The 23,241-nt window shown below is 30.1% G+C and overlaps 1 protein-coding gene across 1 annotated transcript in view; it reads left to right on the forward strand.

Moving 5' to 3' along the window:
• Nucleotides 1–3,768: 3,768 nt before the first annotated feature.
• Nucleotides 3,769–23,241, forward strand: part of LOC106690713 (peroxidase) — a 31,425-nt gene continuing 11,952 nt past the window's right edge. Inside the window, exons 1-4 of the mRNA XM_014436236.2 lie at nt 3,769–3,874; nt 15,819–16,098; nt 19,636–19,820; nt 19,984–20,160. Of these exons, the coding sequence (XP_014291722.1) occupies nt 3,769–3,874; nt 15,819–16,098; nt 19,636–19,820; nt 19,984–20,160 (748 nt within the window). The remainder of the gene's footprint in view (nt 3,875–15,818; nt 16,099–19,635; nt 19,821–19,983; nt 20,161–23,241) is intronic.

Here is a 23,241-nt window from a genome sequence, read left to right on the forward strand (position 1 = left end):
ATATTATGATAAAACGTGACAAAACACGATATTATATAATATCGTGTTTTGTCACGTTTCAAATAATTCATAACAATGAAAATCTTTAGGTGTGAATATCTCTTAAACAAAGCGTTTGCGGACATACCTTCAGAGAAAATTTTTTTCTTGTTTTTGAAATCTTTAGTTCATATTTTCAGTGGCCTCTTAACCCTGAAACATCCTGTATAAGCAATGATTTTACTCGATAACTCTATTTATATGGGGGGTCCTCAAAACATATAAATAAAGATTAATTATTTGTTATAAATCATTGTTTGAAAGTGGTTTAGTTTATTATCAATTTACACAATTTTGATCCTTTTTTTCTCTCAACTTTTATTCTTTAAAATTCTCCAACGTTTCGGCCCTCAGGCCATTCTCAAGGATACAACCTACAAAACATTTTTTGTTTTTATATAACAATTACAATATTTCCTTCAACTACACACTGATTTCTTTGGCTATACCTTCAATATTGATGTCATTGCTTTTTAAAAAGTCAAAATTGCAGGCTCATTGCCCTTGTCACATCTTTTTTTTTTTTTTAATAATTTATTTATTGCTATTTACAACTGTATACATACATACACATCAAGTAAATTTGCTGTAAGTGATATTGTGATATGATAAAAACATTTGGAGAATCTACCCATTAATAGAACTCCAAAAACATTTCTAAAGGAGAAGATCTCGAGGCCACCTTCTTTTCAGACGTCTAGGAGGATTATTAGGTAGTGAAGGAGAAGCCAGATTAGAAACGAGTTGGTTTGGGTGGTTGGGAAGTTTATTATGGAAGGATTGGTATCTGGTTCTGGCCAAATCAACAAAACTGGCAACATAAGGGACATTGAGGTCTTGATGGATGATTTGATTTGTGACAAAGTAAGGTGCATTAAGGATTTTGGACTGTAAGGATTGGATTCGAGAGGAATTATATAAATAGGCCTTATAATAGTCATGTAGATCAGTCTTTTGTAATGGGTTGGAAGTTTGGACCGTTTGTCGAGTAAATGTTGTAATAGTCGGATTCGGCGAGCAGTTTCCTGTCTTTTCAGTCTTGTATGAGGATTCTATGTCAGTCGTTTGTCCAAATTTAGTCCTAAGTTCCTGTTCAACAGGAATGAGTGGGGTATTATTAAAAGATACTGTAGGGCAAGACGAAGGTTTAGGACGAAGGGTAAATGTGATTTGGTGGGATTTATTGGAATTTATTTTAATCCTCCAGTTTTGGCACCATTCTTCGAGGGTGGTGATGTGGGATTGGAGAGATTGGGATACAATGGAAGGATCATTATTCACTTGTCACATCTTTAAGATAAATTATTGCTATAAATAAGTTGTATAATATACCGAAAATAAACAGTGAAATAATGATTGCTAAAAAATATACTGGAACCATTCCAAAGAATATTCTCTCGCTATTGAACTCCACGTCTCAATCTCACAAACCAACACAATGGTTACAGACGAGATAATCACACACATACTAATTACAACTGCTACGCCTCATTACCAATGCTAAACCTCGCCCAAGTAATTATAGCTTAGGGAGAATCGAAAGTTCCAGATGTTCAAACAACAATTATACAGAACAAGACGTACGATTTCATCAGTTTATACCCGTCCATTCAAACCCACTGCTTCATTTCAACCTGCACAACGCAAAAGGGGAACGGGATGTTTTTAATTGACTAATTTGTAATATTATTTAATTAATTAATTAGCGTCATTTATGATTAGAGAGTATCATTATAGGCAATTAATAAGCATTAGTATTCATTGACTAAATGCCCATTAACTGGAAGATTACTCTTCAAGCATTAATAATAATAATAAAAAATTAAAAAGTTTTAGCGAATCTAAAGGTTCGATGCCGATATCACCAATCGTTACCTATATACATTTGCCCAGTAACGTCCCTCTAAACCCAAATTTATTAATTCAGTCTTAAGGCAATCCTCTCATCTACGTTTCGGTCTACCCATTGGACATTTACCTGTCGGTTCTATGTTTATTAACATTTTAGGGATCCGTTCATTACATGTACATCTTATTCACCACAACGCTATAACCTGAAATATATTTGCCGGCTGCAGTTGTGTAGCCTTCTAAATTCTCCGGTTAACTCATGCTTTTTCAAAAACTTTATGGTGCTGTTCTTAACCTTAGTTTAGTAAATTCTAGCTTTTAAATTTTTGGAACCTACTTGACTAATGCTCTAAACTACCCATTCATTATAAAAAATTATTACATATAATAATAATCGGACCAATTTGGATATATAGAATTAAGATCTGGGGCCCTACCAAATCACCAAACTCCTTTCGTATTCAATCCTCCGGAAAATCCTTGATGCTCCTTATTGCCTTACAAATAAATTCATCAACTAAGACCTTAACATTCATTTTGTTGCAGATTTGGCCCGTGTATAGATATGCGGCTTTTCATTTCAACCTCCTTATCCATCCTAACTCGTTAGTTCTTAATCTCTTATCCCTAACAATCTCCGATAAGGCCTCTGAAAAGAAGATAGCCACAGGACTTTCTACTTTAAATTTTTCAATATATTTATGGAAATTTACAACTGTATATTACATAATACATTTAGTAAATATGATCTTAGCTAAAATGGAGTGTTACAGGCGTGTAGAGCAACTACCCATTGCTAGCACTCTAATGACATTTTACATTAGCTGGTCTCGTAGCCATCTTCTTTTCAGGTGCCTCAGTGGATTGTCAGGAATGGAAAAGGATGCAAGGTTAGAAACTAGGGGGTTTGAGTGGTTAGGGAGTTTTTTATAATGGAAGGAGTGATATCTGGTTCGGGCTAGATCGGTTACACAGGAACATTAAGGTCTTTATGTATGATTTTATTTGTGACAAAGTAAGGAGCATTGAGGATTTTACGAACTAATTTGAATTAATGTTTGAAGTACCATCATTGGGTGATTCCTTCCCAAGATTATCAAGTGTTTGAAACATTTCTCATATTTACTTGTTGTATTTTTTGTACAGTTGTAAATTCCAATTAAAAAAGCTAAGAAATTTGGAATTTAAAAAATAAGCATTTCCCACCTTTCACCTCTTTTATTTCCTCATCAATTTTTATTCCCTCTTACATCTATATCACCGGGATTGCTCCTGTTTCTGCAGCTAACCATGTACTAAGATTACAAAAATTTATTTTATATTATGATTTTTATTTTTTTTAATGACAAATTTGATAACAAATAAAAACAGTTCATTTTTATAAATGTAACTCCGTAGTAAAATGTTATCTCATTCTACATATAAAACATTGTTATAATTTAAAATTTTCCATATTCTCTCATTCTTCTATTACATTTTTTCTTTACAATAACTTAAAACCGTTATTTCGTACTGCATATGACATTTTTTTTTATCCACGTATCAACGTTTTATCTAACGTTATCTAGAAATCCATTTTTTTTTTTAATATTATAAAACTTATAATTTAATTTCAAGAGTGTTTATTATTGGAATCTAATTACTTTTAAGATATGTATTTCATAACAAGGCTGATTCTGGATCGATTAATTAGTCTGTTGTGATAAATAGCATTTGCAATTAATTATTAATATGGTTTATTATTACCTGATTTCTGTGAACATTTTAATTGGAAATTTGTTTTGTTTAATTTTTGTGTGTATAATAATACATTATTATTTATTGTATAAGAAGCCTATCTTTTATACAGGGTACTAAAAAACATCTTGATTGTTCTAGATGGCGCCCAACAAAGTAGTACACAGCATACGCCTGCTAGTCATTGGACTGCTGATAAGTGAGGGCCTGGCTGTACAGTTCTACGAAACTATACAGAACTACACTGGTAAGCTTTGTTTATTTATTATATATATATAATAACTTTTCTATACACATTTCTTACAATATTGTAGATTGACAGTCATACTTGCAACATTTTTGTTTTCAAATTATAGTGTCAAATATTATTGTCTTATTAAACAAAAAAAATTTTGTATAATTATATCACAGTAATTCGAACTTACTGCAAAATTGTTCTCAGTTACATTGTAGCCGTGAGTCACCTCTGTGGGTTCTGGAGCCCTCCTTGGGTCCACCCAGCCTCACAAAGTGGGTAAAAATGAAAAAAACGTGATTCTGACCAAATCACCTCCTTGCACAACCGTGGGTTTAGTAACATTACTTTCTTACTTTCCAAAGTACTGCACCCTTAAGCCTTCATGGGTTGTAGCAGTACATATTTTAATTTGATTTTTTTTTTTTAATTTGTATCATTTACTTGAAAGAGGAACAGGAGACTTAAGATAGTTAAATAGAGCAATATTTAAAAAGTAGCTAAAATATTAAAAAAACGTCATGAACTAACTAACTGCATGAATTTTCCATTACTACTTTCCGTGAAAACCTTAATTATCTTACCTTTGAAACAGAAACTTATAGCGATTATGTTCATGTCACAATCTCACAAGAGGATATCCTAACACAAAAATTATTAGATAGCAATCCTTCCCAACCGATCCGCCCCACTAAAACCCTTATTTAGTGACAGTCTCATATCACCTTTGAAACATTTACTTAAAACGGGAAGAGAAGACTTAAGTTAGTTGAATCGATCAATATTTAATAAGTAGCGAAAATTTAACTAACTGTATTGGGCTGCTATATGCATCTTATAAATAAGATAAACTATATAATATTAAAGGTAAAGTATAATCTAAATGCATGCTGGTAATATAATATACATTTTTTTAGTACTTTTATTTGCTTATTACTTTTCCTTTATTTGTTTTAAATTTTTTTTTTTTTTAATAACTCTCTAAATATTTTTTCTATCTTAATTCAATCATTTTTTTAATCGTTTCATTTACTTATCTATAAGACAATTTTAATATAGTAATAATATATACAAGTCTAATTTAGTACCGGATTAAAAAAAGATCTTAAATTGATTCCTTACATTAATTTTTTTTTAATATTTATTTATTGCTATTTACAACAGTACATTATAATACATTTAGTAAATCTGATCTAAGTTAAATTGGAGTGTTACAGGCGTGTAGAGAAACTACCCATTGGTAGCTCTCTAATGACATTTTACATTAGCTGGTCTCGTGGCCATCTTCTTTTCTGGCGCCTCGAGGAATTGTCAGGAATGGAAGAGGATGCAAGATTAGAAACTAGGGAGTTTGAGTGGTCAGAGTTTATAATGGAAGGAGTGATATCTGGTTCGGGCTAGATCGGTTACATAGGATACATTAAGGTCTTTATGTATGATTTTATTTGTGAAAATGTAAGGAGCATTGAGGATTTTACGAAGGATTTTGGATTGTAAGGATTGAATACGAGAGGAATTCGAAGTTATTCTTATATTAATTTAAGAGGTAATTACGTAATTATTGCTGTTAAATGATAATTAAGGTTTTTTTTTTTTATGACACCAACTAGTGTAAACAGATCCTTGAAATTAGATTGCAGTACATATTGCCATTCACCTGTGCTATGTGACAGGGCGTTAAATTAACATATCTTTCCCTTTCCCAAGTCGGGTTAAAGTTGTCTTATTTATTTTATTGGGTCAGTGATCTAGGACGTGAACGCCATTTGCGAAACCCATACGCGGCACTTCCCTATTTGGCGAAAATTGCCATTTATCAATCTTAGCGTATATCAATGTATTTCAATTTTTTTTTCTTGCTCCACCAATGAAGAAATATGAAGTAAACCATTCGAGTGGGCGGTCCATTTCCAATAGCCTGTCATAATTTATCGACTAGTTCTAGAATTCTTGAATTATAGAGTACCTTTCTATGTGCGATATGGAGCGAACTAGACAAGTGTTTCAAGGGTAGTTTTATAATAAAAACGTGTGTTTCATCACGAAAAAACAAGTAACGTTTCTTAATTAATAAAGATATTCAACAACAGTAATTTGATTCGTGATTGTCTGGTTACTGGTTTTATAACAGGTTTAAGAAAAATTCACGTATTATAGGAGAGTCGACTGAGAAGGGAACCATTCCCCCCCCCCCCGTTTCTTCTCAATCAACTTCAGAACTCTATTATGACAGCCCTGACGAAGCCATGCAAAGTGGAGCGAAACGTTAGTTTACAATAAATAGTTCTCATTTTCTATTTTGATACCTTTATTGACGGCCACCCGGATTATCTTCCTACAATCTACTTCATACTGTCAGCTGTCTTTTTTCAATAAATATTCACATACTTCTCACACCACGCTTTTTTTTTTTTTTTTTCAAGAAATATTAATTATAAAAATCCACCAGTAGAAGGTACTTGAGATTAAATAATAAAAAAAAGATTTTGGAAAAATAAAGTTACAATTTTCCCATTCATTTTAAAGGTCCATTTATGCTGAAATTCTTTTTAAAAATCTCGGCAATAATAGCAGTCTTTGATTAGTTATTTCTGCCATTAACAGATAAATCTCCACGTGGACGGTGGTATTTACCTTTATGATATAAGGAGATATATTGCATTATTAGCGTGTTATGACAGGTATAAGAGAAATTTGCATACTTTTAGTTCCGAATCATCTTTCAAATACTTTTTACTGAAATGTATAAATTATTTCTTTGTCTGTAGAAGTTTTGAATTTCTACACAAACAAGATGCCTTATATTGGGTTAGAAAGCAGCTCATTTTCCTAATAGTAAGCACATCCCAGTAAGACTACAATAAGTGCTTGATACTTATTAAAATTGAAGTAGACTATTTTTTGACTTAATAAATCAATTAAAAAACTTTTGTGGAATGAAGATAAGACCTGAGTGGTATTAATGATTACTTGATTTTACGTTAATGTGATTATAATAAAAATCATTAGAGCAGTAATTTTGTAGAAATTAGCAATTGTAGAAAATAGCAAGATATAAAATGTTGCTTCCGGTAAGTCTATTATTTCTACCTCAAAATTTTTGTTTCTCAGTTAGACTGTTCAAACACAACACATACGCACAATTATGTGTAAAAAAACCTATTTTGGTTAATTTTGTGAATATACTAAATCATCCGCCTTCTCTAGACATACACAATTTAGTGAATACACTTAAAATCTGTACCGGTAAAACCCACGGAGGGTCAGGGTTCAGTACTTTGTAAGGAAGTACTGTTACTTGTCCAACGGTTGTGCAAAGGGGTTATTTGGTCAGAATCACGTTTGACCGCAAGATATTACCCAATTTATGAGGCTGGGAGGACCCCAAGAAGGCTCCAGAGCCCACAGGGTTGACTCACAGCTACAATGTAACAGAAAACAATTTTCTACCCAACCGTATTATAACCCTGGTCCTTAGAGTCAGTGTCACCGCGCTCCTGGTGAATAAAATAATATAATAATAATCAGTAATGGATAATTTGTAATTAAAAAAGAATATATTTAGTTAAAGGAGACTTGTCTAAAAGTAAAATCAACTTATAAAATGATGTAGAAAATCTATAGAAATTCTTTTTTCATGAGAGACCTACGAATTTTATTAACTTTTTTTTTTAAATTTATTTATTGTTATTTACAACTGTATAAAAATATATAGAACAAGTAAATTTACTGTAGGTGACATAGTGACATGATACAAACATGTGGAGAATCTACCTGTCGATAGAACTCCAATAACATTTCTAGAGGAGTAGATCGTGGCTATCTTCTTTTCAGACGCCTAGGAACATTATTAGGTAATGAAGGAGAAGCCAGGTTAGAAACAAGTGGATTTGGGTGGTTGGGAAGTTTATCATGGAAGGAACGGTATCTGGTTCTGGCCAAATCAGTAACATATGGGGCATTGAGGTCCTGATGGATGACTTGATTTGTAACAAAGTAAGGAGCATTAAGGATTTTACGAAGAATTTTGAACTGTAAGGATTGGATTCAGGAGGAATTCGATGGTTTAGTGGAGCCCCAAAGCTCAACTCCGTATGTCTAGATAGGTCTTATTACAGTCATCTAGATCAGTCCTTTGTAATGGAATGGCAATTTAGACCATTTGTCTGGTAAGTGCTATAATAGTCGGAATCGACGAGCAGTTTCCTGTCTTTTTAGTCTTGTATGAGGATTCCATGTCAGTCGTTTATCCAGATGTATTCCTAAGTAACGGATCTGTTCGACAGGAATAAGTGGGGTATTATTAAAGGATACTGTAGGGCAAGAGGTCATAGGTTCATGACGAAGAGTAAATGTGATTTGGTTTTTTAAAATTAATAAATTTTGTTATTTAATTTTTCTCTCCCTGAGAGAGGCGATAAAGAAACAATAAACAGTTTACTTTTCAATTTTATTTTTTAAAAGAGGTTGACATAACTGATTTGAGCCGGGGGGATAACAAACCGTTTTCTATTCCCTCGGATACAGCTTGATAAGCGAAAAATGGCCTCTTAACAAAACATTTTTTTTTCTTCTAGTCATTCTCGAATCTACTTGCCATCTTTGGAGAAGGCAACGTTTCGCCATGCTTTGTGTTCTTAACCATTCATGTCACTCTTGTACCTATCTATATATGACGAAATTTTGACTCTCGATTATATGTATGTATATATAATATTTAAAAACAATTTTTTACACCGAAACAAACGAATCGCTCAGCATGTAGCTCTAACCTTTCCCCAGAGAATTTTCACAAGATTTTCAAAAGACTTCTATAAAATACATTTTGCTTTAATTACATTGAGATTTTTTTTTTTTTAAACATAAATGTACATAACATTAAAGTTAAATTTATCAATAAATTAATTTAATATCCAAAACAGTCTCAACACTATTTATTTATTTGTCCAATTTGGGACAAATAAATAAATAGTGTTGAGACTGTTTTGGATATTAAATTAATTTATTGATAAATATTACCTGGTCTCGAAAAATTTTGAAATAATATAATTAAAATTAAAGTTAAAGTTATATGTTCTACTGGACTAGTGTGAATTAAAAGGCCTCTTCCTAATTTGAATCTAATAACGACGTTTCGGAACTGTCACTCCATCATCAGGTATCTACAAACTAATTCACAATATTCATCTTATGCATAAAACACTTAATAAATATACCACAATTTCTTTTTTTAATTTAAAATAAGTACCTGATTAAACACATTGTATGTTATCCTTATTAGTCTTAAATATTAACAATAAACATATTGCTCTCCATTAAATAAAATATCAATAATTAAAAATTCCAACATAATTATAAATAAGGAGATCTCAACTCTAATATAATTTCTTGAACCAGGTTAGTTTTACTATTGATAGCAAATATATTACAATTGAATTAAATATCTCCTACCTCTGTTCCACAAAAGATGTCTAATATATTAACAATATATATTTTGTTTATAAACTATATTACATCGGTACATATACTATATTAATAATGTATTACATTTATTACTATAACCAAGAATATTGTACAAGATTAAATTAATAAATTATTTACTATATCTATACAATGTGTACATAATTTATTTGAATTCATTTTAAAATTGATAACGTTACCAATGTCTTTTTGTGATATATATTACTTCTGTTATTTTTCTATTCTTATGCATGAAACAATTGATAAATAAACCACAATTAATTTTTTTAATTTAAAACTATTATCTAATTAAATATATCTTTTAAGGAATTAAAAATATATTTGTTTATTTTTTCTAATTATTCAATACTAAATACAGAAAGTACCAAATTTAAAGTCAATAAATAACTTCAGTTTAGCATAACCAGAATAATTTAGCCATATATTAATGTTGATAATTCATTAATTCATGTTACATTGTCAATGAATTTTTTTATTTTTAATTCACTCATTGCATTTGTAGATAACAAATTGGAACCATAAGAGTATTCAAGGAACACTCAAAGAAGTTTTTTTTTTATTTTTGTCTAAAAGTCAGAGATCAAACTTGCATTTTTCATATCACTCATTTAATTTCTAATATTATTTTTTATTAGATTTATTTTTTATTTATATAGTTGTTTGAGAGTGGTTTAGTTTCATTTTAAAACAATTTTGATCTCTTTTCTCTCAACTTTATTCTTTTTTAACATCCGACGTTTCGACCTCTCAGGTCATTCTCAAGGATTCCTTATTCTGTCTTCATTCCTTTTTTTCCTTAAAATTCATTACTGCCGGCTAATTGCCTTTGTCCCAATAATTTCTTCTATTAAACTATTTCCTAAATTTAAAACTTTCAATAACTACTTTTATGTTCATTAACAAGCCCCAATTGGGCCGGCAGTAATGAATTTTAAGGAAAAAAAGGAATGAAGACAGAATAAGGAATCCTTGAGAATGACCTGAGAGGTCGAAACGTCGGATGTTAAAAAAGAATAAAGTTGAGAGAAAAGAGATCAAAATTGTTTTAAAAAGAAATTATTTTTTATTTTTGGATCAAATTTAGAGAGAGTAAAAAAAAAAAAAAAAACATAAAAATGTGCTCATTAATTGATATGTTAGGACAAATGTATAATTAACTTGCAATTTAATGATAAAAAAAGATACTAGTTTTAGGTAATTAATTCAAAAGGAGTTTCAAATTTTACCCTATAAAAATACTAAACATTAAAAATTGAAGTTTCATGTTCTTAACTAATAAAAAATGATTTAATTAATTAGTATATTTGACACAATGGAAACAAATAGTAATGTTTAAATATTTTTTAATTCTTTTCTTTTACCTAAAATTAAGTTGATAATAAACCACATGTATAACAGCACTTTATTGTTTGTAAATTTATTAATATATAATTTTTACTTATAGTCATTAATAGTCATTTAAATTTATGACTAGAACAGTTATATTATCTAGTACTCCTCTATAATAAGACTGCTGAGTGATGGGACTTGGTACCAAAGTGGAGTTCATGAAACGTCTTCATTTTTATGTATTCTTTTAATATCACATGTTATGTCCTCCGTATTAGTCTTAAATATTAAAAATAAACATATTGCTGTCCATTAGATAAAACATTAATGATTAAATATTTCAACATAATTATAAATGAGATCTCAAGTTTAATGTACCTTCTTGAATCAGGTTATCTTTATCATTGATAACAAATGGATTACATCTAAATCAAATCTCTTTCTATATATATCGACTGATTGAAAATTTATAACAAGGAAAAACAATATGTAATTTACAAAATTAATTTCCAGAATTGTGAAGGTGTTTATATAGAAGAGACTTCTAAAAAATTAAAACAAGAGATGAGAAACACAGGAGTAATTGTAAAAAAGTTAAAAATATCAAAACAACAGCTCTGGCACAACATAGTACGACATTAAAACATGATTTTGATTTTAAAAATCCAAAAATTTTAGAAACAGCAAATAACACACGAAATAGGAAAATAACAAAAACAATATATGTCACAAAAAACATTGCTAACAAGATTAATATTAAAACAGACACAAAAAATTTATATACGCATTACATAGATATAGCAAATCATTTAGTTATTTAATCTTGTACAATATTATTGGTTACTGTAATAAATTTAATGCATTAGTAATATAGTATATGTACCGATTTAAAATTTTTTGAGACAAGGTAATTATTTCAGCCATTCTAGCCATCTTCAATACAATCTCTTCCTCACATTAATTTAAAATTTCTTTTACCACCATATAACAAACCAAAAAATGGTTTGTTATATGGTGGTGTATTTAATTGTTGATAATCTTATAGAGGAAAATTAAATATTAATGATTTTAAATTTTAAATAAATAGGTTTTGAACTTATAAGAAAATAACCTGGGCAGAATAGCCTGCAAAAGAAATTTTAAATTAATGTGAGGAAGAGATTGTATTGAAGATGTCCATGAGGATGGCTAGAATGGCCGAAACGTTGGACTAGTAAAAAATAAAATGTTGAGACAGAATTGGATACTAATTTTTGATTTATTTAATAAAAAATATATATTGTTAATAGATTAGTCATCCTTTGTGAAACAGTGGTACAGAGATACATGGTAAAGATAACCAGATTCAACAAGGTGTATTAGAGTTGAGATCTCTTTATTTATAATTATGTTGGAATTTTTAATTATTAATAGTTTATTTAATGGACAACAATATGTTAATTGTTAATATTTATGACTAATAAGAAGAACATAAAATTTGATATTAAAATATATATTTAATCAGGTAATTGTGAATTTGTTTGCAGATACCTGATGATGTGGTCACAGCACCGAAACGTCTTAATTTGATGTAATGAAATAAAATATAAAAAATTTAAATTAGGAAGAGCACTTTTCATTCATTATATCGAATTAGATAAAAGTTAATTTATCTGTACATTTTTAGCTACAGAAAATTTTCACGCAACTCTAGTTTATACTGTAGGGTTCTACCCTTATAACCATTTAAAATTTAATAAAATCTTTTAATTCGGTGTTTCATATTTGAAAAAAAAAAATTTATCGCCATAATATTATTTAGTGAGACCTTCCATATAAGTTTTATTCCAAAGCCAGTGGGAAAGAAATAAAATACAACCCGGCCAGGTGAAACGAGCCGTACAGAGAAAAACGACCGCCTGTCCTGAAGTCATTTCATCGAGAGACCAATTACAGCGGCCATCTATCTTCTTGTTTCCTGGAGCTTACATCTGGAACTTGAGAATTCTTCTTCCTACGCCTCCAGTTGTTAATCATTTCGAAACAGCAGTTTATCCAGCTTCATAGACGCTGCAGATTATGAGTCAGTTTTAGATGACAATAAGACAAAAATGAATGACATGCAGAAACCATAATTTCAGTATTGCTTAGTTTGGTGTAACCCAAGAACGATTTTACCAAGCGAAATACACTTCGGACAGCGCCGAATCGTAGTTTTCTCAACGAGAAAATTTGGAGTGTTGAAAAAAGTTTTAGGTGAAGTTCCAGGGCAAAATTTTAATTGTTAAAAAAACACTTAGTGAATTACGAGTATTTTAAATTAATACTACATACCGATTTTTTCTTAAACATTTTATTATTTTTTTTACAAAACAATGAATCAGTGTACTATTGTTAGTAGTATGTGCTAATGAAAGAAGATATAGGTACTTTTCAGAAGACTTTAAAAAAAGAAAGAAAATAAAATGAAAGTACAGTTTTTTCAACAACCGTTGTGCAAGGAGACGAGAAGAGAAGAGAAATGCTCTATTCATTCATGCTGCCCAAATACATCGGGTTGCCACATTACACAGCATACTGATCAATCCGTGATCGGACATATATAAATTACATATTTTTATATGATATAATATAATAGAAAGATAACATTTTTTTTTCACAGTATTCTCTTACAGTTAATACCAGTCTACAAACTAAATACAAGTTTTTTCAATTTATTCCATTTTTCCTTTCCCTTCCATTTTTCAATCCTTATTTCATTTTATCAATAAATTCCCCTATATAACAAAATACATGATTTTGCTCAACCGCCATGTTTTTACCAATAATATGCACGCAACTTTGCAGAGACTGAGTGTCCCAGAAGGGCTATCAAACCCAGAAGAGCTTACTTATAGCTGAAGTAACGGAGTAAATAATCATCTGCTGCTACCGGAATCGAAGCCGGGAAAACAATTTCAACACCTTTGTGAATTGTTTATACCGTGTAAAAACATACCGATTTTTTTTATATTTTTTTTTTTTTTATAAGAACGAATCAATGTTCTCTTGTTAGTAGTATTTGTTAACACAAGAAGGTATCTGTACTTTGCAGCAGACTTTATAAAAAATAGGTCAGTGGTTCAGTACTTTGTTAGGAAGTACTATTTCTTCAACAACTTTTGTGCAAGGAGGTGATTTGTTAACGATAATGAACAACCTCCAGTTTTTTTCCCATTATAGATATCAACACTGCAGAGGCTGGATCAATTACTAATATTTTAGAAAACGTATTAATTTCTTTCTACAATATAACGTATAACTGTGTTCCCTTGTTCATAGTATCTTATAATGTAAGAAATTACTGGTGCTTTGCAGAAGACAAATTTATTGTTAGTATTTGCTGTGGAATTATGATCTGCATTGCTTATTTCCAACTATTGAGACACGGGTTCAATTCCCACTAGAAGGGTTACTCAGCCTTCACCAAACATCAAGATTAATTATTCCTAATAAGATACAATTAAATTATATCAGTTCCCGATTAAATATTCAAAGAATGTTATGAAACTGACTGGCACACTACCAAAGAAGTATTACTAAAGAAAAATGCGACTCGAGCGGAACATTCCACCCGTTTTGGATTGAACCATTTCATAATGAACACCTGTGATCCATATCGCCTTTACTAAATTCTGGACTGATTATGTTGTGGCGAACAGAAGGACATTCCGATGTTGCAACGGTAAAATAGGCCCTAGTTTATCGCCTCTCTATAATTATTATATCCGTTGATCAACGCATGTAGTAACATATGCGAATACGGTAGTCCATTAAGCTTTCAATCAATTCTTCATAATTCTTTGCTTTACACTGGATATACACATTTGGCACACACCGCACGACAAATGCTTGGTAAACAAAAGAAGCAATAAACGTGGATATCCACATACTTACATTAACTTTTGACTTTTGTCGGCTATTAAATTCAATTTCCAGTATAAATAGGTAGAAGATAAATGAATGGAAATTTAAATATCAGCAAAGTAGGTTGTAGATGATAAAAATTAATATAAATAGAAATTTTTTTAATTTACTTGATGTATTTATTTACAACTGTACATAAATACATCAAGTAAATCGTGATAGTATGGTACAAGCATGTAGAGAAACTACCCACTGGTAGCACTCTAAAAACATTTTTATAATATAAGGTCTCGAGGCCATCTTCTTTTCAGACGCCTCGGAGGATTGTCCGGAATAAAAGAGGAAGCAAGATTAGAAACTAATGGGTTTGAGTGGTTAGGGAGTTTGTAACAGAAGGATTGATATCTGGTTCGGGCTAGATCGGTAACAAATTGAACATTAAGGTCTTTGTGGATGATTTTATTTGTCACAAAGTAGGGAGCATTTAGGATTTTAAGAAGGATTTTGGATTGTAAGGATTGAATACGAGAGGGATTCGAAGGTTTAGTGGAGCCCCAGAGCTCAACGCCGTATGTCCAGATAGGCCTTATAATTGTCATGTAAATCAGTCTTTTGTAATGAATTGGAAGTTTGGACCATTTGTCTAGTAAGTGCTGTAATAGTCGAAATCGACGTGCAGTTTCCTGTCCTTTCAGTCTTGTTAGTCGTTTGTCCAGATGTAGTCCAAGGTAGCGAATCTGTTCAACACGAGTAAGGGCAACATTATTGAAGTATACTGTAGAGCAGTCAGTAGGTTTACGACGTAGAGTAAAGGTAATTTGATGGGATTTGTTGTAATTTATTTTAATCCTCCAATTACGACACCCTCGAAGAATGGCTGTGATATGGGATTAAATAGAAATTATAAATTTGAAAGTAGGACTAATGACTTGAGTCAGTAAACTCAATATTTATGACAAAATAATATCGAATCGAAACATGCATTTCTTATAATAAGTTAGTTCTCCGTAAAGGCTAATAAACTTCCATATCCCCTCAGAGTGATATGTTAGACTGACGTTGTTCTCTCAGAGAGACATCTCCTCATGCTTATGTCCGGAGAGATGCTGATTTAAGTATAGAAAAGAGATTCAGTTGTTGACTGATGAAAAATACCACATATCTTTATAAAACTTAATTTATTTATATCCTGGTTACTCACCCTTATTTTTTATTTTAAATTATCTCATCTTTGATACACATTTCATGTTTTGTTGCACAGGTCATGGCCCAGTATCCTTCGTCCACAGCCAGAAGATCTACCATCCTTCCCCTCACGGCGGCAATGGTCTCGGTGGAGGCGCTTACAGCTCTGCCGCCTTCTCCCTCGGGGAATCTGCAGAACCCCTGACAGGATACGGGAGCAACAGCCTAGGAGGTGACTACAGTGGGGATCTCGGCCTTCATAGAGTTCCTCAGCCGCAGCACCCTGTGTTCGTCCCACACCTCAGGCCGCAGAACCATATACCCCAGCTACCACCCGTCTTCCAACCCGACAACAAGTTAGTAAACTCAATATTTTTTTTTTTTTTAACTGGAAGATTACAGTACACTAACCGAAATACAAGCTTTTATATTCACTGAAAGGAAACCATCACTCATAATTCAAAACATAGTTATTATTTATATTTATTTTAAGTGTTTTGACCAATAATATAATAGCCCATAGACCAATTTTATTAATGAAATAAGACTCGAACAAGTTATTACATTATATATAGAATATTCATTTTTTTTTATTAATTAAATAATTTAATTTCTATCCATTTTAGTCTCAAAACATTTTATTGTTCTTATAAGTCTGACGTTTCGGCCAATCCGGCCATCCTCAGGAACAATCTACTACAAAACAGCTTTTATTACATGTATGATCCTCAAACATTTCAAAATACTTAACATTATTATTTATAATTTATCTTACCTTAATACAATTTTGGAATTATATAATTTAAAAGCTCTAACTCTATGCAGGCTATTCTGGCCAGGTCAAAACAACAATTTCTATGAAGCATTAAAAACATTAGGTAAAATATATTTTTTTGTTAATAAGTATATCCCACATATGTTTAATTACCTAATTAGTCAATATTTACTTAAAACCAAAATTAAAATCATTTATCACAGTCACAATTCCTTAAAAACTTTATCACAACATATGTGGGATATACTTATTAACAAAAAAATATATTTTACCTGTTTTTAATGTTTCATAGAAATTGTTCTTTTGACCTGGGCAGAATAACCTGCATGGAGTTAGAGTTTTTAAATTATATAATTCCAAAATTGTATTAAGATAGATAAATTATAAATAATAATGTTAAGTATTTTGAAATGTTTGAGGATCATACATGTAATAAAACCTGTTTTGTAGTAGATTGTTCCTGAGGATGGCGGGATTGGCTGAAACGTTGAACTTAAAATTATTTATTTAAAAAAAATTTACCAGTCTCAAGAAAGTATTCAAGATTATAAAATAAAACATTCATATTAAATGTTGTTTTAAGTGATTACCTTGGATATTAAGATATGGTAGGCATCATTCTTCCAGAGTAGCATTGGCCGAACGGTACTGGATGTGTGTTATTGTCAAGCTCTCCAAATCTGACTACTGTATTTTTTTTTTTTTTTTTTTGGTTGGGTGACATTAAACAAGAATTCTCTAGATTGACCTTAATTTTTTAAGATGATTTTTAAAAATGATAATTGAAACTTGTTAAACATTACCTACTCAGTGGCGTTCGTCGACAGCTGCTGTGCAAGAAAGTTGCCGAGACTTTTGTAATATTCCAAGTAACTTTGAATAACATTTAATATAGTATATTAATGTTTTCATTTCAATAGTAAAGTAGCCGGACCACATATTTAAATCCAATAAATAAAAATGAATATTTGTTTATTGGTACTTAATGCACTGCTGTACCGTTCATCCTATTGTGATGAGGCTATCTGCTAAATATACAGGATTTTCCCGGGAAGGTTATAGAATAGTTCGATTTTTTCTATAAAAAAAATTTATCAACAAAATCAAGCATTTTGGGGGTGTAGCTCAGAAATTACACATTTTTCATGGTTATTATTTGTCAATCGATTTGTCTCTTTCTGAATAATAAGAAAAAATATTAATGTTACATATAAATATTAATATTCTTCATTCCCCTTTCTCCATTTATTTCTTCTTATCCCCTGTTCTTTCCTTTTACAATATTTTTTTTCAGCTCCATTATTAATTTTACTTATTCTTTATAGATTCTTTCCACTGTATCATTTATTGATTACTGTATATAAATAATAATGTAATCAATCTACTACTGTCTTTGTCCATAGTTATTAATCAACTTTTTTCTCTCTAAATGATGGTTGCTGTCTTTTTGTTTTTATAGCCCTGATGAAGACCTGAAGATCAGGTCGAAACGTCGCCATAAATAAATATTTTTTTGTTTATTTATGTTGTTTCTGTGCTGATCGCACCCCCCATCATCTTCTCCAATCAAAAATATCAATGATTGTATTAAATGATTTTTTTATTCGCTAAAGAGGAGGAAGGTATTTTATTACCTATCACACAGCTAACTTATTTTAGTCTAATTAGATAATATTTTTAATCCGACGATAAATAAGCCTGTACAAATATACAATAGTAATTATAAACATTAGTAATATATAACACTAGAACATGACATTGTTTCATCTCTTTGATTCATTTCGCTTTCCCCCCCTTTTTCTTTTTCTCTTTTTCATTAAAAAAAAATAATGAAGATTATAGTAAGGTAGATAAAAAAATCGTTTTATAAAAAAGTAAATCAAATTCGTTTATAGCGTCGTTGGAAACCCTTTAACATCATGTTTCAAATAAATTACTTTATACCTCCGGCTCTAATTTGTTTAATTATATCTGCTTTGTGCTCTTTAGTGCAGTTTATAGGACCCTAAACCAGTTCTAAGTTTCTTGAAGATTGGTTGAGTCTTGTTGAAGTTCTTTCTATTTTTTTACTATACAGTTTGATTATAAAATGATATTTACTTCTACAAACTAAATAGATATAATATGCAATTGATTCAATCATTAATCCAATATGTAAATAACTAACTATATTAATTTATATCAAACTTTCATTTGTATTCAACTAATCATTCTACTTCTCTAAATCTAATAATTGCGAAGAATTGTTGGGTCTGCTAGTTTATTATAAGTTAAGCGATAAGAGTGAAAAATACTTAGATATGATTGTAGCCTAAAGAAAAAGTTATAACTGAATTAAATCATGTTAAAATAAAAAAAAAAAATTTAATTGAACCAATATTAACGGAAATGAAAGGAAAAAACGTTTGTACTGGAATTAGTACACGATACGGTAAAGAAATGCCTGTAAGTGGAGACACAAGATATTTAATTCAGAGGTGAAATATTATTCCTGCTTTATCAAAGCCTCCTTAATGAAAACCCACTGCCTCCCCACTTTGTTTTAAAATGTTTCCTTTTAAAAGAGAGCGGAAACCACTTAACTTACTGCCAGCTACTTTTCTAATAAGCACGCTCCAAGTATTTTCAGTTGAAGATTTTTAGAAGAAAGGAAGAATTTTTATGACTGTATTAATAATTAAGTTTCAACATTATTTTAAAAATATGTTTATAAAGTATAATAATTATAATAACGTAGGTGAAATAGTTTAGATTCCTGGGTCGCCAGAGAAATACTTCCTAGAAAGATATGGAAATAATCCATTGAATAGGTCATGAAGTGACATTAAGGTAAGCCTTCATAACTTTAGCATGTCATTTACTTAGTGACAGAACTAAGAAACTATCTAGTCTCGAGCAGAACATGTTTGGATATCTCCAATTAATTAAAGAAAACCGTGATAATTCGTTAGATTCTTTGACAAAGATATCGGAATAGTTTAATATTAATATACGAAGATGTATTAATTGCTAAAGTGTAAGCCAAATATATTTCATACCATTATTATTGTTAATAATATGCAAAATATTTTAAATCTATCCAAATTGAACCTAGATAATCATTTACCTTTCCCGACAGCATCTCTCCATACCCAGCCCAGACTCCAGCAGCCAGCCCTCCTCCGACCTGCCAGCCATTGTACGCACCTTGCCAGCACAACAAGTTCCGTACCATCGACGGATCCTGCAACAACCTCAAGAATCCAGGTTGGGGTACCCCTAACACTAGATACGCCAGGCTACTCCCTCATAGGTACTCTGACGGTAAGTAAGAAGTTTAAAAACAAATAAGAAATTAAATATATGTAATAATCTCAATAAAGAAAACGTAAAAAAGTAACACAATATAGTAAGAAGAGAGAGCCAATATTTTAAATTAACGATTAATACTCAATATAAATATATAATTATTAACACCCCTCCCTAGGAATCCATGCTCCTCCAACTTCGGTGACCGGTACCAACCTTCCTGGAGCCAGATTGGTGAGCATCGTCATGTTCCCCGACAATCCAGTGCCTGACCCCGTCTGGACCCTCATTTCCATGCAGTGGGGACAGATCATCACTCACGACATGTCCATGGCTATGGGTACTACGCAAACAAGTAAGTTCACACCATCATATATTTCTTTTTTATCAAGTAAATATTTGATATTTTAAATGAAAAAATTAAATAGTATTACTATTGGTAAATAGTATTTAAAACAATTAAAAGGTTACGCAATATATCGGCCTATAGTGTGTCCACACTTAATTACAACTTATATTATAATTGCATACTAAATAATTTTTGGTACAAAATAAATTAATAAATTGTAGGTATACTAATTAATTAATTGTTAAACATAGTTCCTCACCATATTATATTTATTGCATCCATTTTTTAAATTTTATTTCTTCTTTATATTTTATCCATTTTTTTTGTTAATATTTCTTCCTCTTAATACGTATATTATTATTTGATGTTTGCCTATTTTTAATATTTTCTTTAATTTACTAATGTTAACTTTAACTTTATTTTGAAATGTAACGTATTAATTAACCGCCAACTCCCTACCACTTCTCTTTACTGTCTGTTTCATGGCTGTACTTGCCTCCATTCAGTAAGGTATGTGTCCTTTTTGTTCGTTATTTTCCTTCATTCTTAATTTTAATCTTATTTCCCTTTTTCCCATCTTTTAGTGTGTATGTATTTTTATATTTCTTTTTTCTTCTCCTACTATTTCCACATTCATTAATTGTCTAAACTTTTTTTTTACTCTTATTTAATTTTTCGTTTCACTGTACATCTTTTTTATTTTACTTTAAATTACATGGTTCATTTTTATATAAATTATCATAATTAGCAACGCCTTACGTAAATTTTATTTTATTTATCTATTTGCGTACTGTGCTACATCGTTTAACTGTTTGTATCTTTTTTAAACCTGATGAAACTCTGCAACGTGGAGGGAAACATTGGCCCCATTAAATAGTTTAATTACAATTTGAGTTTTTTTTTATCGCACCCGGACCATCAAAAATATAAAATATTTTTGTTTTTATACATTTTAAAGTATTCTGTGTGGAAAATCACCTACTTTTAAATATTTTTTCATTAATTAAAAAACTAAACATCTCAGATGCTCAATATGTATTTTAAAAGGTTATACGATATATACAGTGAATAATTTTAATATCCATAAAATACTTAATGAGCTGGCCATTGCTCTTATACTCTAGTTGAGATCGTGAAACAGTGCAACATAAAGCTAAGTGATTTCAGCAATCGCAATCCACTAACCCAAGAGACTCCGGTTAAGTGTTGGCCTAAGTACAAGGCTTTGGGAAGAGGCCCCATTAGGAAACCAATTTAACAAATCGTGAACCTTCTACCTAATTTGTTAGTTCGCCAATCTAGCTCTGGCATTCCTTAATTCCTACCTCTGACACATACCCTCTTCGTCGGCCTTCGACGTTCAATACTGTACTGGTGAAATCGTTTATAAATTTATCTCCGAAGATAAATAGGTTTAAATGAGATTGAAGTTAAAAATAAATTTAATATAATATATAAAAAGCAGTATTTCTCGGTTCGTATTTTATGCATTGCCATACCATTTATCCGATTCTGATGGGGATTTTTGCTAAATGTTTAAGATTTTCCCGGGAAGATTATAGGCTGGTCCGATTTTTTCGGTAATTAATCAAATTAAGCATTTTTGACGAGTAGCACAGAAAGAATACATTTTTTCAGTATTATATACCAATCGATTTGTCTCTTTCTGAAGAATGGGAAAACATATTAATGATCCTATTAAATGATTTTTTATTTATTAAAAATTAAAAAAACATAATGAGGTTTCAGTAAAGTACTTCAATATTTTTTTTTCTTTTTAGTACGAAGTAAATCATTTTCGTGTTTAGCATCGTCTGAAAACCAGAAATACCATTTTTCAAAGAAATTAAAAAGTACTAATATTGATAAATAATACTAATACTAATAAATAATATTAATACTAATAATTACTAATTTATTATTATGTAAATAAATATGAATTTAAAATAACTTAATAAATAATATTAGTATTAATAATTTATTATTATATAAATAATACTAATACTAATAAATAATATTAATACTAATAATTACTAATTTATTATTATGTAAATAAATATGAATTTAAAATAACTTAATAAATAATATTAGTATTAATAATTTATTATTATATAAATAATACTAATACTAATCAATAATATTTATCACCTGAAAAGAAGACTGCCATCCATTGTAAAAACATTATTAGAGTGCTACCTATGGGTAGTTTCTCTACACGCCTGTATCACTCCATTATAAACTTACAGCTAATTTACTAAATGCATTAATTATTATGTACAGTTGTAAATCTCAAGGAAAATATTTAAAAAAGTTTTCATATTGGCAGAAAATTTCAACTTTTTAAAATCAATTTATATCACTAACAGACCCCGCAATGCTTGGCTATTGCTATTCTGGAGGATTAATATACATCAATTGAACATTATTGAAACTTTCATATCACTTAATATATAGATGAAGTGGTGGGTTAGTAAACAATTATTTAACAATATTGAAAATTTGGTATTAATTAGTATATATATATATATATATATATATATATATATAAGTGATAAGTCGGTAACTATAGTAACATAACTGATAACAGTTAACTTCGATGTGTAATTGTTAATAGATTTAGTTGATTTCTCTTCTTATTCTCTTAGATAATTGGATTATCTATGATATTACTATATTAATAAACAATTATTGAACACTATTGATAATTTGGAATTACTTAATACATATATGAACTGATGAGTTGATAACCATAGTAGTTTATAGTTACCGACTTATCACTATAATTATTAAAGTTTCAATAGTGTTCAATAATTGTTTATTAATATGACAATATCATAGATAGTCAAATTATCTAAGAGAATAAGAAGAAATCAACTAAATTGGCGCAGTATTAACAATTATACATCGAAGTTAGCTGTTATCAGTTATGTTACTATAGTTACCATATCACAATTTCATCTATACATTAATTGATATAAAAGTTTCAATAGTGTTCAATAATTGTTTATTAATATGGCAATGTCATAGATAATCCAATTATCTAAGAGAATAAGAAGAAATCAACTAAATCGACGCAGTATTAACAAT

Source organism: Halyomorpha halys, unplaced genomic scaffold (assembly GCF_000696795.3).
Source record: "Halyomorpha halys isolate HHAL.00 unplaced genomic scaffold, Hhal_1.1 Scaffold1836.1, whole genome shotgun sequence".
NCBI classification, from domain to species: domain Eukaryota; kingdom Metazoa; phylum Arthropoda; class Insecta; order Hemiptera; family Pentatomidae; genus Halyomorpha; species Halyomorpha halys.